The sequence below is a fragment of the Canis lupus genome, chromosome 16 (genome assembly GCF_003254725.2).
Source record: "Canis lupus dingo isolate Sandy chromosome 16, ASM325472v2, whole genome shotgun sequence".
Lineage (NCBI taxonomy): Eukaryota > Metazoa > Chordata > Mammalia > Carnivora > Canidae > Canis > Canis lupus.
The window spans coordinates 3,037,681-3,054,232 of NC_064258.1; the positions used below are offsets into that span (position 1 = coordinate 3,037,681).

The 16,552-nt window shown below is 36.5% G+C and overlaps 1 protein-coding gene and 1 long non-coding RNA gene across 5 annotated transcripts in view; one reads left to right on the forward strand and one right to left on the reverse strand.

The window, feature by feature from the left end:
• CNTNAP2 (contactin associated protein 2) overlaps positions 1 to 16,552 on the reverse strand; it is a 1,981,926-nt gene that overhangs the window by 910,650 nt on the left and 1,054,724 nt on the right. For all 4 annotated transcript variants that reach the window (XM_025433996.3, XM_035700120.2, XM_035700122.2 and 1 more), the window contains one exon: positions 9,205 to 9,354. In XM_025433996.3, the coding sequence (XP_025289781.1) occupies positions 9,205 to 9,354 (150 nt within the window). The remainder of the gene's footprint in view (positions 1 to 9,204; positions 9,355 to 16,552) is intronic.
• On the forward strand, positions 1,378 to 8,852 carry LOC112651051 (uncharacterized). Its single transcript, XR_003130570.3, has 5 exons — positions 1,378 to 1,467; positions 5,242 to 5,495; positions 6,749 to 6,970; positions 7,656 to 7,704; positions 8,460 to 8,852. It is a non-coding gene; the product is annotated as an uncharacterized LOC112651051 (long non-coding RNA).

Below are 16,552 nucleotides of genomic sequence, written 5' to 3' on the forward strand. Positions count from 1 at the left end.
TCAAGTAATAACCTGATACGTATTGCATATGCGAGTCATCCCAGTTTTAAAATGTGGCTGTATTTTTCAGTTTAAGAGCATTTTAGATCTGGAAAATACTTTCTAAAAAATACATAGAGAAACCATATTTAACTTACATATTTGTAGAGTTACCTATATTATTTCCACAGTCAGAACATTACTTTCTTTTGCTCCACTGATTTTAATGTAGTAAAATTAATATAAGAAGAAAGCAGAAGATGCCAGTGATAAGCAGCCACAGTATTAAGACAATTCTTGAAAGTCAAAGAGTTGTTATAATTCCATGATTTTTCATCTTTGAAAAACTACTTACAATTCTGTCTGAAATCTGAATATTCCCAATGCAAGCCATTCACAGAGTCAGAAAGAAGCAAAGGCATATAGAATATCACAATAACTCTAATTAGCCCAAATCCTAGCTCTAAGCAAATTTTACTTCTAGGAGATATATAAAGGTCTTTGGAATTTGGGGCTATATAATGAATACTTTCCTATCTCTAGCAGAGAAACAGTTTCTTATGAAGTTAATGTATTCAATTTCATTGTGCAATTCCCTTCCTCTTCTTTGCCCTTTTCTTTTATGCACATAATTGGAAAACAAACTAATACAACCAAAAGTACTTAGGGAATTGGACTGAAAAAGAAATGTGTCTCTCCTTATTAATGTTCTCATAATGGAAAGAAATGCTTAAAAATGTACTTTTTTAAAAGTGGGGGATGAATTTGCATAGAATAGCAAATACTGATCCAAATATTTATAAGGGCAAGTAGTTGGTTGTTTTTGTACAATCAAATCCTTTTTAAGAAACTAATAACTGAAAAAAAAGAAATTAATAACTGACAAAGTTTCTAGGTTAACTCACTCCAGTTAAGGATAGATCAACTCTCTAATGCTAAAAAAGAGAAAAACAATATAAGGTTTTATATAATATAATAATTTTATAATATTGAACCAGGGTAAAACCATAAAAGCACAAAAGAAAAAAATATATGCAAAAAATTAATTAGTAGGTTTAGAATCAGTAAAAGAAAAATGAATTCTAATCATTAGATAGTGTTAGCCAATCTAAATCAAATAAAATATTAACGATTCACAGGAATCTCTAAGGTTCTAAGCTGTGATTTCCTCATTTTTCATTCTGAGGCTTAATAAATTGTTAGTCAGTTGGTGAGAAAAAGTTGTCTCTTGCTATTTATAAAACTAAATTAGTATTTCAAAGAGATGCATATTACACAAAAGGTGGGGAACTCAAAATTTCTAATATTAATAACAATGTTCAGCAAATGCAAATGATGGTCAACTTTCATTTTATTTGTAAAAAGACAATAGTTTGTCTTCTAACCCTCTCCAACCTCAGTATAGGTGGACCCTGAATGGAACAAAGAGCAGGAGGAGAAGATTACAGTTAGGCCGCACTTTCAAGCTGGAAGTACATCCACTATCAGGTTATATGTGAACTAATATTTTTTTCTTTTAATTTTTGTGTTTTAATTCCAGTTAGTTAGCATACAGTGTGATATTAGTTTCAAGTGTACAGTATAGTGATTCAACAATTCCATACATCACCCTGCGTTCATCATGACAAGTTGACCTCCTTAATCACCATCCCTTATTTAACCCATCTCCTCACCCACCTCCCTTCTGGGAATAGTGTTTGTCCCTATGGTTAAGAATCTGTTTCAAAAAAAAAAAAAAAAAAAGTCTGTTCTTGATTTTTCTCTCTCTCTCTCTATTTTTTTTATTGGAGTTCAATTTGCCAACATATAGCATAACACCCAGTGCTCATCCCACTAGGTGCCCCCTCAGTGCTCATCACCCCATCACCTCAACCCCCCGCCCACCTCCCTTTCCACTAGTGAACTAATATTTTTAAAGGCCATCTTATTTTATAGCAGCTGATGAACTTTGAGTCAGCGTCCTACACTTTTCTATTTCTGAGAGGTGCTGTGGTCCCCCAATCAGAGACTGATTGGAATTTAATTTACAAGAGCTGGCTTTAAATCAGTAGACTCTTGACCCTTGTTATATCCCATGGGTGATACAGTAAAAAAAGAGTGTCTGGTGAAGACTTGAGAGATTTGGGAACTGAGCCAGATTCCATCCAGGCAAATCAAGAGAGAAGATTCAGGAAGACGTGAAAGTGAGGGATGGGGTGTAGGTCATCATCCTGTTGATTTGGGGGGAAGGATAATAGGTCACTGCACAGACTGACATGTCAGCAGTTCATTATGCACAGGTCAGAACTAAGTTTTAGGGAAACACTGCCACAGTGTAGAAGGGGAGAGAAGAAGTGTGGAAGAGGGGCTAGGGTAAGCTCTAGGCTTTCTGTCAGGTGGACTGGTGTTATCTTGGACTCCTTTTGTATATTACAATGTATATCCCACTGTGGGCAAGTCCTATTGGCTTGACTTCCAAAAATGGATTCAGAATTGGTCATCTGATCCCTCTGCTACTACCACTCAGTCTCTACCTTCCTTAGTCTGGATTGTTGCAATAGTTTCCACTCTGCTCCCTCTTTTCTGATAACAGCATCCTGAGAGACCATTTTTAAAGGTAGACTATGCCACTCCCCTGGTCCAATCTTCAAACGCCTTCCCATTTCACTCAGAGGAAAGGGCCCCTCACACCCCAGCTTCTGACTGCTCCCATTCCTAAAGCTATGCTGGCCTCCTTTCCTCAAGCATGCCACATGCTCACCACCTGTGCATATGCTTGCACTGACTCTTCTATCAGGGACGCTCCTCTCCCATATCTCCTCACCCCTTTGAGCTCTTTGTCCAAATACCATCTTCTCAACTGAGGCTTCCTGTGGTCAACTTATGGTAAGTGGCAATCCTCAACACCCCTCCCCTAAGAACTTCCCATCCTTTGCCTGATTTATTGTCTCCAAAAAAAAAAAAATACTCATTTTACCAATCTGTTATTTTAATCAGAATGTAACCTTCTGAGAGCCAAATATTCTTTCTAGCTTGTTCACTGTTCTAGTATGAATAATGATGCCAGGTTTTAGCAAATATTCACTAAATGAAATTATTTAAATCCTGTCTCTACTACTTATTAGTTGTACATGTAGCACATTTAGATAAAAAAATTGCATCTGATATAATAAAAATTATTTTATCTTCAAGACCATGAGAAGTTATACCTGTCAAACATGACAATGGAATATCACATGCTAGCACAATCAGTATCCCTTACCTAAATTTTTTCAGGGGTGAGGGGCATATGACAGAAGCTCGTAATCTATATGGAAATAAAAAGTATGGTAGTCCTTTGTACATGTAGCCCTTAAATATATCCATAAAGGATCACTGATTAATTTATTCAATGAATAAACAGACACTGAGAACCTATTATGTGTCAAACATTATTCCTAAATACTCAAGATACTTGAGAAAACAAAAATAACCAATATCCTTGCCTTCTTAGTGCTTCTGTTCTAGTAGAGTCCAACAGCAAATAATCAGTACAGTCAGTAATGAAAGATGTAGAATGTCAGAGCATGATGATGTGTTGTGGCAGGAGGGAAGAAAGTAGAGAGGCTGGGGGTGGGGAGTGGGGGCAGGGCTGTGCGCTGGATCAGGAGGAAACATTCCCCCCCTCCCCCTGGAGAAGGTGAAGGTTGCGTAAAGTCTCTAAGGAGAACTACATGGAAGAGTCAACCAGAGAAGAATCAAAAAACAAACCGCAAATCGATAAAAGTGCAAGAAGGGTCTAGAAAAAGAAACATAGGGGCAGAAGCAACCATGTCAGTGGTTGCCTGGGTGAAGCAGGAGTGGAAACTGACTGTAGAAGGGCTGGGGGGATTTGAGGAGTTAAAGAAACCACCTTAGAGCTGGGTGCTAGTGATGGCTTCACCACTGTATCAATGTACTAAAATTCACTGAATTGCACACTTGAAACAGGTGGATTTTAGCATTTGTAAGTTTTATCTTAGTAAAAGATAGGGAACAAAAGAGGTAACATTAGGTATAAAAATTAAACCAAATAGAAAAATAAGCATGTAGGAGACCTGGAAATTATTTTAAAAAAGCAGTTTCTGGTACTTCTTCATCTGTACATTAAACCAGATGTCTGATTATAATTTTATGTGATGTCTCAAATACAGGATATATAAAACCCTTTGATGGGTAATTTTATGCGTCAACTTGGGCAGGCTACAACGTCCAGTTATTCAAATACAACTCTAGGGATTGTTGTGGAAGTATTTTGCAGATGTGATTAACGTCTACGATCAACCAACTTTAAGTAAAAGAGACTATTTTTGAAATGTGAGCATCATCCAACTGGTTGAGAGGTCTTCAGTGGAAAGCATAGGTTTCTCCAGATGGAGCTCAGAATAGCTATAAAATTAGTAAGAGAATCATACAAATAATATAAAATGACAACTTTATAAGGGTGAGACGCATGTTGCTGTGAAAGCAAAAAACTATAAATTCCACAAGGGTACGGATTATGTCTTCTTCTTTTTTTTTTTTTTGTCATGATATATGGCCAGCATCTAGCATAACCCAGCACTTAGAGGCTCTATAACCTTTTTGGGTATAAATGAACAAACTGAGATCCCAGTTTTTTTTATAAAGATTTTTAAAATTTATTTATTCATGATAGACATAGACAGAGAGAGAGAGAGAGAGAGATTGAGAGAGAGAGAGGCAGAGACATAGGAGGAGGGAGAAGCAAGCTCCATGCCAGAAGCCCAATGTGGAACTCGATCCCGGGACTCCAGGATGGCGCCCTGGGCCAAAAGCAGGTGCCAAACCGCTGAGCCACCCAGGGATCCCAAGATCCCAGTTTTATAGCAGAAAAGATAAATGAAATAATCCATGTATATTTGGAAGGAAAGTCTCTCTTGAGAGCAGCCACCCTCTTCCAGGAAGACTAGCTCTCAAACTTTCTTACCTCTTCTCTTCAGCCCACTGTTCCTTTCCTTCCAAATGAAAGCAACAAAATAATAATAATAAATACCAATCCTGAGAAAATTTAGAAATTTACAAATCCTTCTATTCTCTCATGACCATGGGGCTCTGGCTGGTATCAGAAGCCTATTACCAGTAAACAGTCAATAAATAAATTTCCTTTGATTGTTAAAATCAATGAAGTGTTATCAAAAGTAACTCCAGTTGGGTGGTAGAGAAAAGAATTAAAGCAACCAAAATAACTGCTGCTGAGGAAACATCCCAAATAAATAATCTCTTTTTTTTCTGTTTATTCCCAAGAAAGAACAAGGCAGAAGAATTCTTGGTCCTTAAACATCTGATCCCGAGTGCTCCAGAGGAGAACTAAGGCATTTTCTGGGATTAACAGGGCGCAGGCGTGGAGAGATAAAGCTCCACGCTGGTAGGAATCAGCCACAAAGAATAGAAGCTACATGACCAGGACTTTACTTCAAAAGAAACCAAGTGTGCACACGTTCAGGAATCTGTAATTGAGTACATAAGGCCAGCAAGCCTTTAGTTAAGGCTTTCACCTGGTAAGAAAACAATTTGTTTTTCACCAAGGAGGAAGGAATGCTTTGATTTGTGGAGAGGTCAGTCAGATGCTTTAGAGGAGCACATGGTCTGAAACCTCAGATCTTTCTTAGAAAGGGGCTGGGCTGTCCCTGATGAGTTAAAGACTCCACACGGATTGGAAAAGGAGTCAGCACTTAGCATCCCCTGGAGTCAGACCCTGGGTTTAACAGGTAATGCTGGGAATATTCACTACATTATTTAAAATTTTACTGCCTTTCAATTGGATGAAGAAGTAAGATAAGTCATTAAAATGATCTATCAACTAAGTGAAGCCACAATCCCAAGCCAGGAATGTGTGTTTCAAAGTTCATATTTTAGAAGAGAGTCAATTTTCTTTCCACTCTACTAATGTTTCTTAAGATGTTTTTATTTACAACATCTACAACTAACTTTAAATTTGTCAGCACAGACAAGAGGAAGCTGTGTGTGTGTTTTTAACTTACAATCTAGAGACAGCTCACACTCTAATCTGAAAGCAGCATCCCAGAGGCAGCTACTCAGGATTTCTGCTGCCTGTTCCTCTAATCAACTTACTAAATGCCAAACTGGGTTTTCTTTGGTGAAATTAGGGCTTTGTTAATCAGCATAAATGTTAGATAAATGTCAGGGAAGATATTTCAGTCGTGAAATTAAAGATATTAAGGATATGTAGTTTGGCAAAACACCTTTTAGAGGTACCCATAGCCTGTGTGCAGACAGGATAAGACAAGTGAAGCTGGTGACCTGAAGCCTTGGACATAGTTCTGGAATCTGGATCACTTAGTGATCGTGTGCCAGCCATCAGCTTATGAGACTTTCTGTTGTTTGGCACTGGCTGAGAGGATAGCTGAATCCTGCTTCTAAAATCCTGTGAAAGCTGCCCAAAGAGAACATTTTATTCAAAGTATAGCAAGTCAGAGAGCTAGGACTTCAATGAGCTTACAGAAGAATTTGTATTAACTGCATTGTGCCAGCTCGCTAATAAAAATGTTCATTTAATCAACGTCTGTATGTGCACCAGACCTTGGCCTGTGGTTTCTTTTTACTGCTCCATGGTGGCTAAGCTACACAGCGGTAGCTAATTCTCACTTATCTTACTTTTTGGTGACTGACATGGTCTTTCAGGAGAATCTGAAAGATGTGCATGCAAATTGGCTAAGGTTGATCTATAATTCTGTTCCTCAGATCATTTGTGCCAGAATAACTTGAAACTTAGGATTCTTTATTTTCCCAGCATTCTACATTGAGTTCCAGGAGTGGGGGCTGAGAATTCTGAAATGTAACAAGTTCCCCTGGTGATTCTCATATATTCCATGGATTCAGCTGATGAAGATATAACCAGAGAAGCATCGTTATCATCTGCTGACAGCATTTCCCAGTGGCAGACCAAAGACCCAAAAGGGAGAAAATATGCTCCTAACCACCTGGTTTAAAACCCAAAATCTGTAAAGCAATAGTAAGTAGCACACTATGAAGCCCTCATATGCCATTAACTCTGTGCCTTATTTGTTGGTTATAGCGATGAGGCTACCCATCTAGATGGAAAGAGATCAAAAACTTGCCTTAGGCATTCAGCATGCTCATCCACGACCAAAGATATTCCACTGCCATTTGGATGGGTTGGGATTATCAATAGCTTTCCAACTGACTACTGTGATCCATTTTCTATGGCAGCAATGAAAACTATTGGCCAAAATCCCATCATATTAAATATGCTTTTGCAGGAAAACCAGTTGGGCTGCTAGGTTATGTTTTCTCACACCCATAAACCCCAGTTCATTCACTCATAAGACACCTTGTCTGACTTTCAACCAATCATCAAATATTTAACGAGAGCCTTGCAAAAAATGTGTAGTTTTTAACTTGCAATGAACACAATGTAAGATTCAAGACAGAGAGGTCTAGCTCAGGTCTTTTGCCTCTGAGTTGTCACTCATTATATCTTGATGCATAGTGAGAAAGACCCTGGTACAAGAGTCAGAGGTCTTGAGTTCAGGTGCTGGCTACAAACTCAGTGGCAAGTCAATAAAGCTCTGTGGGCTTCTATTTCTTCTTTCAAACAACTGGGAGTAAAATGCTTGCCTTGCTTGTTTTTCTAAATTTACTAATTCATTCATATTTATTGGTCATCTATATTCCAGGAATTTTTCTAAGACCTTGGAGGATATAGCAGGGAACAAGATCTACAAGGTGACTATTCTCAAATAGGCTTATTCTACTAATTAGAAATATATATAAGCATAGTGATATACAGACAGTTAAATAAATGTGAATATTAATAAATAGATTTTCAGAAGCAGATATATGTACACACATGTTTTTTGAAAGTTTAACAAAGCCTTTTCTAAGAACACAATATATTTTTTTTAAATCTTCTGCTGCATGATTTAGGATGAGGAAGTCAATAATCTAGTGAAAGATATATATTGATTTAAACAACATACCTACCACTTTATTTTATTTTTATTTATTTATTTATATTTTTTACCTACCACTTTAATAAAAACATGTCCTCATGTTTCATTAATGATAAAAAAATTCTGGCAGTATATATTTTTTGAACTAAAAAAATATGCCCAAGTCCCTGCTACAACACTTTTTTACATATAGTAGAATTTATTATTTTAAGAGAACCTTCTTTTCAATAAGTTTTTCATGACTTAAGAACCAAGAGATGTGTAATAAGCTGGCTTTCCTGTAAGGCGATCCGTGGTAGGCAGCCTCAAAGATGTTCTCAGTGCACGTCTCCTCATGTAATCTCTTTCCTCTAAGTGTGGTCTGGATTTACTGACTCACTTCTACCAAACTGTGTATAACTGAAGTGATGGGATGTCACTTCGGAGACTAGATTATAAAACAACCCTGGCTTCTATCTAGGAAGCTTTCTCTCTCATTTACTGGTTTTCCTCTCCTCTCCACTTCTCTTCCCTGATCTCCTCTCTCAGACACATCACCTATGAGAGAGGGAGCTTGAAGAGGACAGGCCTGGAAAATCAGAGCCACTTGGAGGAGAACCAGGGCACCCCGGACAACAACCAGTACCAGCTGTCAACCTAGTGAGCACACATTCTTGGAAACTGACTCTCTAGCCCAGGCAAGGCTGCAGATAATGCAGTCACAGTCAAGTGCTTGAGTAGAAAAACCTCATGAGGGACCACAAATCGGAATCAGTCAGCTAAATTATTCCTGAATCCATGACCTAGAATAACTGTGACACGGAGGAGCCTGGCTGGTTCAGATGATGAAGCATGGGACTCTTGGGGTCATGAGTTCAAGCTCCATATTGGGTGGGGAGCCTATGAAAAAAAAAACCAGGACTAGAATAACTGTGAGGCAACTTTTGCTGTTTTAAGCCACTAAGGTTTAGAGTAATTAATTACACAGCAGTAGGTGACACAAGGACCTGACTCTTGAGGATAGTATTATGAGAATGAATGCATTCAGAATCTCATACTTTATACTTTGAATATTTGAATTAAACTAGAAGAATATGGTGACATGATGCAAGTACCTTTAACATGAAGAAGCATAAATTTGCCACTCTTTTTAACTCGTGGAATAAGAGTTTGGCTTTTTTTCTGAGATCTGCTGAGTCTACTGAATCAAATATAAATACTCCATAATCAAACTTCACTGAAACCCCATTTCTAACAGTGTACTAGTTAACCAATAAAAAAATGGCAGTCTTACCTCCAAAAAAGTACTTCTCGCCAGTTTTAACTTGAAGAGGACTATTAGTTCGAACTGCTGAAGCCTCATCTTCATCAATGGTGAGAACGGCAAAATTTTCCTTAGCTAGGAAACGAACCTCATGCCACTGTCCATCGTTCAGCCCAGAACCTGTTAAGTAAAAAAGTCAATTCATTTTCTAAAGATGGTATAATTTAAAACAATTTTCAATGCCAAAAAGGTCAGAAATTTAATGGTAAAAAATAGTCTATTTTCATCCAGAAAAATTCAGTGCTACTTGCAATTAATATCATGTTTCTTTAATATGATAAGTGGTTCTATCCTCCATTGGACAGATAAGGCATGGCAGAACCCAATAAAGTAGGGAAATAATCATTAATGTGCCTTTGGCATACCTGGGAAAATGAATGGAGTGAATAAAGCTGTTTGGAAGTGATGATAAACTATTTTAATTTAATTACTTATTCTATGATTAGGTTTACTAAAAGCCACTTTCTGATGAGAAAATGGATTTACGACTTTTCTCTAATGTCTCTGTTTTTAAGAACATTTTTTGTACTATTATTTTCCTCTCAATAACCATGCCTGGCAAGTATATCCAGTTTGTAGAAAGTAAGCACTAAAAAATATATGCTAATTAACCACTTGTAAGCATAGGAAATAATACCAGGGTTATCTGATCATTGATAAATAAGGCATCTTTATAATGAATTAGGTTATATTTAAAGAAATAAACCAACAAAGCTAAAATCGACAGCTTCCACTCCTAACAACTACATTTCACTGTTGCTTAGTACAAAGATCTTTGGAAACAAGAATTCTTTTAAACTCTCCATTGGACGGACAATAACTTAAAAAATATTTGTTCAGTTTGAGCTCACTTTGCAAAGAATAATTAGAAAATTAAGGAGCAAACAAAGGAGATCAGCCATTGAACATAAACATCTGGAAAGAGTTGAGGAAATACTAACAGAGAGAGAGAAAGTCTTGAGAGTAAGTGTGGCTTTCTTTGAACTTGTAAAGGCCTATGCTATGGAAAAGGGAAGAGATTTTGTTCTAGTCCAGATAGAATAATTTAGAATCCACAGAAAGAAGTTACTTGAAGATAAACTTCAGATTCATAAACGAAAGGGAACCCTAGCAAAACAACAACAACAACAACAAAACAACAACAAAAACCAAATAAACAAAAAACAAAACAAAACAAAAAACCCTAAAAATAAAATAAGAGCAAGTCAATGAAGCATAGATGACAGCTCCAAACCTCTGATTAGAGGTCTTCAAATGAGTTTATAAGTCAAATCTGACCTGCTGCCCCCTTTTTTGTATGGCCTGAGAGCTAAAAATCACATCTTTAAATATTAAAAATACATAAGCAGAATAATAAAGTACATGTGAAAATTATATAAGCATTGAAATTTTAGTTCCCACATAAAGTTTTATTGGAAGATAGCCACGCTTATTTGTTTATATATTGTCCTTGCTCTACAAAGACAGAGTCAAGTAGTTGCTATAGAGACTTGTTACCATTTACAAAGCCTGAACGATTTACTGTGTGGTCCTTTGCAGAAAAAGCATGAACTGCTGGTTGGTTTGCGCTATTAAACAGAAATACTATTTTAATGAAAAATATTAAAGCCTGTTGGAACTTATAAGATGGTCACATATAGGTAGTATTTACTGGTGTTTTACTGGTAAGTATCATTACAAATAACTGCACCGCAGGTATTTTTTTTTTTTTTAGGATTTTCAAATTTTAATTTAGAAATATATATTCAGCCTATTTTATTTCAATGGAGGTAAATAGAAAATCCCTTTACTGAAGTAATCAATACTGAATAACCTCCAAGTAACAAAATGTTTAAGATCTATGCATAATTTTGTGCTATGAAATTAGTACGTGAAGTCTCATTCCCAAATTAAAATAAGTTAGCTGTCAGACAAGTCAGTAGTGTTTACTGAAATATTTCCTCCTCAAGCAGGTTACATCAGGGTTCTCTCACAGAACAGTTGCACAGAAGACCGTATCTTCACCATAACATTTTTTGGGAGACTATAAAACTAGTTTTAGTGTTGATTAACTATAGAAGGGCGTGGTTTTGGCTTTTGCCTTTATAATGTAATGAACCCTGCTTTGAAATGCAATTTTGGGGCATGGGTCCCAAGGACATCAATGTTACAAATGTCCAATCTTAAAATTTAATTCTAAATAATCACACATCCAGAAAAGGTCACGTATAAAATACCATCAGCTGACAGATCTTTTTGTTCTAAACTGTAGACCAGAATGTCTTTCTAAAACTTCCTGTGAACATTTCTTCATCACACAATTAATTTATAAATGGACATCATCAGCTTAATCATTTAGAGCAAAAAGGCCTTCTATTCCAATCAGGTAAAAATAAAAAGTTTTTTTTTTTCAAGAATCTTAATTACTAGAGAAATTAAGACTCAGATAAAAGCAGGCTTGTTGATAGCAACTACTGCCGCATCTGAGCTTAAACTGTGATTTCTACTTATTTTAATCCTAAATATTGTTTTGTACTTTTAATTTTCAAGAGGTATGCCTTAGCCATCTATGACAGGAATAGGCTCTCAGATACAAAGAAGTTCAATTCTTCCATGAGGAATGAATGATCCGTTTGCTCAAAAGAAAATATGCTGCTTTTTAAAAATCTTTTTCAGCCACACATTATAAAAAAATAATAGCCTAAAGTCTTTTTTCTAGAGCAGAATCTAATGGCATTAGCTCTATGTATAAATGTATTTAAAGATATAGGGATCCCTGGGTGGCACAGCGGTTTAGCGCCTGCCTTTGGCCCAGGGCGCGATCCTGGAGACCCGGGATCGAATCCCACGTCGGGCTCCCAGTGCATGGAGCCTGCTTCTCCCTCTGCCTGTGTCTCTGCCTCTCTCTCTCTCTCTCTCTCTCTCTGTGACTATCATAAATAAATAAAAAAAAATTAAAAAAAAAAAGATACAGTGACGGGCACTGAGGGGGTCACTGGATGGGATGAGCACTGGGTGTTAATACTATATGTTGGCAAATCAAACTCCAATAAAAAAATATACCAAAAAAGATACAGTGTTCTAAGCTCGATATGCTATTCACTCTGCTAAGACCTTGCATGTGATTCATTTATAATTCACACCAAATGTTTTAGAAATTATTGTCTCAAATAAATATGTGAGAGAACTAAATCTAATAATGTTTAAACACCCCATGGCTAATAAATGGCAGAACTAAGAATTGAATCGCACATGGATCTGGTTGCAGAGACTCAGTTATTACAAAAAAATAATCAAAAACAAAACAGACAACAACAAAACATGTTATATAATCTCTGTGCATCCGTGATCACAGTGCTCCTATACCAGCGCATGCACACCTGCACACACGCACACACACACACACACACTTCCTTTGCCACAGCATCTGAACACAGCTCAATTTCTGGGATGTCCTTGTTCTCATGTAGCTATAGGATGGTAAATAAGGTAAATAACTGACACACCATCCAGTTTCATTTGCTAACTTTCAGCATTTGCACCATCAGATTTTTGTGGTCGTGTAATCTCCTACATGCCACATGTCTTTTAGTATTTTCTTACATCGATGGTTTTCCCTTACAATTGTAATTAAAATAAAAATTTTACATGCAAGTTATGAAAATTGGGATCTAGGATTTTCTTTAAGGCATATAAGAATAAGCCCATGAGTATTTATCTAAATCATCTCCATACTTTGTGAAACTCCGTATTCATTTTTTTTTTTTATGTGACCTCTCCTGCAAACTTGCTCAAGTTTTTTTTTTTTTTTTGCCTTTGCAATTTCTTGGACCTTAGAGGGTACAGTACAGAATTATTTTTGCTTCATAAAAGCTATAAGGAATACTCTCTTGAAGGAGTTTTTTTAACAATTTTACCAAATTTTAAATCATATGAAATTGAACATTTATTAAAGTTAAGAGTTTATGGAGTTCAATATTTGAAATTTGCTCAGAATACCACAGTTGATGAGGCCATTGCGATAAGATGGGTACTTGTAATATATACCAATACACTTATTCAGAAAAAAATGTATCATCATCTCAAGTTTTATTAGAAATTTGTGAGTCACAGGTGCCTAGGTGACTCAGTCAGTTGAGCGTCTCTCTTGGCTCAGGTCATGATCCCAGGATAAATGGATAAAATCATAATTTTTGCTTGCTGTCTCTCAAATAAATGGATAAAATCTTAAGAAAAAAGAAAGGAATGTATGAGTCATACATAACAAAGAACACATTAGCAAACAAGATGAAAGCAGCACTTTTCATTTGTTGTTGAAGACATGGTACTCCTCCATGTCTTCATGGTACTCCTCCATGTCCTCGCTCTTCGAGAGCCAGTGGATATCCCAGGAAACAGACTCAATGGGGAGCCAGACTCCTGGAAGCAGGGGGTCCTAGTGGCTGCACAGTGGCTTGGGGTTAGACCAAAAAAGAAGGATGCTAATTACTGATACTAAGAAAAGATGCCCACGTCTCCTATGGCTAGCCCTTTCTGAGCTCGTCACGTGTGTGTGTGGCACTGTGCGTGCACACTGTATATGTTGCTGCACCGACCCTTCCCAACAGTGAGCAGCAAGACAGCAGGATGGAAAACAACACGAGGATGAGGAGGACTGGTTCAGGAGCCAGGCTGCCTGCGTTTGCTCTGCCCCTGGCCAACCTGGGCACATTACTAACCACTCCATGCCTCAGGCTTCTCTTCTCTGGAATGAAAGTAACACTCTCCCCCTCACAGATGTGTTTTGAGGAGTAGATTATTTACTATTTTTATAGCATTAAAGCAGTGCCTGGCACCCAGGGAGCAGGATATTTATATTCGTATCATGTCAAATAAATTTTTTAAAGATTTTAAATAGTCTCATTTTATAGAGAAAGAAGCTAAGTTTATTATTTTGGGGGGAGTTACAATTACAAATATTGGTGTAGTTGTAAGTAAGCCCTCTAAAGAACATGGCAATAAAATAAGTCTTAATGTGGAAATCATAAATAAACACATAGAAGGCAACTGAAAAAAAGTGTATCCTAGCATTATGCTAATGGACACGTGAAGCTTAGAAAAATATGTCCAGTGACAACATTAGAGGTGAAAAAAAATTCCTGTGTACAAATTACTTAGAGGTGATGATGATTTGTCCTGAAAAAAATGTGCTAGGTGACTCACAAGGTTATGACAAAGAATTGATGTTAAAGCAGCAGGTGAAGAGATTAAAACAAATTATTTCCAGAAAGTAAGACTGGAGAATAAACTTCCTAAATTATTTACGTATGTGAGTTTAAAAGCACACCATAATTATGTAAATATTGTACATATATTCACTTATAGAACTAAAAGTTTTTATATTCACGTTAGTTAAAAGGTATTCTTAATGTTCTTGTTGAAAAAATGGGGGACTTCCTTCTATGTGGGGTCATATTCTGCTCAGGCACACAGGGACCATGCCCTATAAGGGACTGAGAAAGGATTTAGAGCCCAGAGTGTCTGACTTACAGACTCACCTGCAGAAGGGCAGACAGCATAATGGACAGAGCAGGGATTCAGAAGTCAGACCATCTGGATACAAACCTCATTTCTGCTCCCCTAATTGCCAGACCTTCAGCAATTCAGCCTGTCTCAGTTCTCTTACCTATTAAATAGGACTAATAAAAGTATCTACCTCATAGGGTTGTTCTGAGGGTTATGTATACATATGTGATTATTTAGAGAAGCACTTGACACATAGTCAGCACTCAGTAAGTAGCTCCTGTTCCTTAAACAGTCAGGGAGCCCCACTCTCTAAATATCAACTTAGCTTGTTGTTAACTTCTGTAAGCATTAACTATTATAAAATAATTAAAATTGGTTTTCTTTAAGAACAAATATCCTCCTACCCCATGTAAATCCAATCATTCAATGTCAGTGGTGAGGAATTGGAGGATTTGGCAGGATAGCTGTTGTGTCTTTTATTAATATCAGAGGCAACAATTTTTAAGCTAATTTAAGCTAACTTTGAGCTATATAATGAATCAGTCTTATTATGTGATAGTTACAGGTCTGATTACCCTCTTCAAATTGTGTTTTAACTAGATTATTCAATAGATATGGTTCTGAAAAAAATAGATAATGGTTCGCTGAATGTCTGTGAAGTATTTCCAGAAATTAAATATAATTCCAAGCAAAGACTTCCCATAGGTGACTTCTTCTTTGAGAAGAGTGATATAAACCAGAGTACATATTTTTTCAAAGTATCTGTGTTGTAAAAATAAACCAGTTTGATGTAGTTTTATACTTAATGGTTATTTGATATTACTTTATAATGGATACCTCTAATTATTAATTCATAACAATCAAAACTTTTCAACTGTATGTTCTAAAAGGAAACATAGTTTTACAAAGAGAGTTTTTAACCTAAAATCAACATCTTTGAAACCATGTTCCAGCTTCTGGTCTTAATTTTTTTCATAAGATAACTAAATTGCTTTATAATATTTTCGCTTACATTTCTCTAACTTATAATTGCTAGAAAAACTTGTTTTGTATGCAAATGTAAAATGTTAATGAAGCATATTCTATCTAGGCTGTCTTTCTAATGGTATTATTTTTTAAAGTAAGGCTCTTGAGGAGGTTTCACAGATAGAACAAGAAGAAACAGATGTTTCTCTTATTAGAGACAAGAAGAAGAGACTAGTTTAATGAATATTGAAAAAAAGAAAGTATTTAAAATAGAGTAGCAAACCAAGATGCAGCATCTGTTTGAAAATGTTTCAAATAAAATTACAATGACTGAAATTTCAAGTCTTGCTCAATATTCAATCCAGAGAGAAAAATTTCTGAGGACACGAATCCATATTTAGGCAGTTACAGTGTTCTGATGTGCTACTGACAGATTTCATAAGTTATCAATTATCCATTTATGTAATAAAAAGGGAAAAATACATCCCTTATAAATATGCCATGCAGTTTCTTGTGTTATTTATAAATTCCATATCATAAGGAACTTGATCCCATTTAATCTTGCTCACCTTTATGTGTCCATCCAAACCGCAAAATAAATATGATCACTGTGGTCAGACAGAACAGTTTATAAGGTGCTTGGGCAGGCAGGAAACTTTTATTTCTGGAAGCTAAAGAGACTGCCAAATGCTTTCCTCTACAGGTACAGACAAAAAGTCGCTTTAAAACCATGTCTTGGATGAACAGAAATTTCACCAAAGAAGACATAGACATGGCCAACAAGCACATGAGACAATGTTCTGCATCACTGGCCATCGAGGAAATACAAATCAAAACCACAATGAGATCCCACCTCATACCAGTGAGA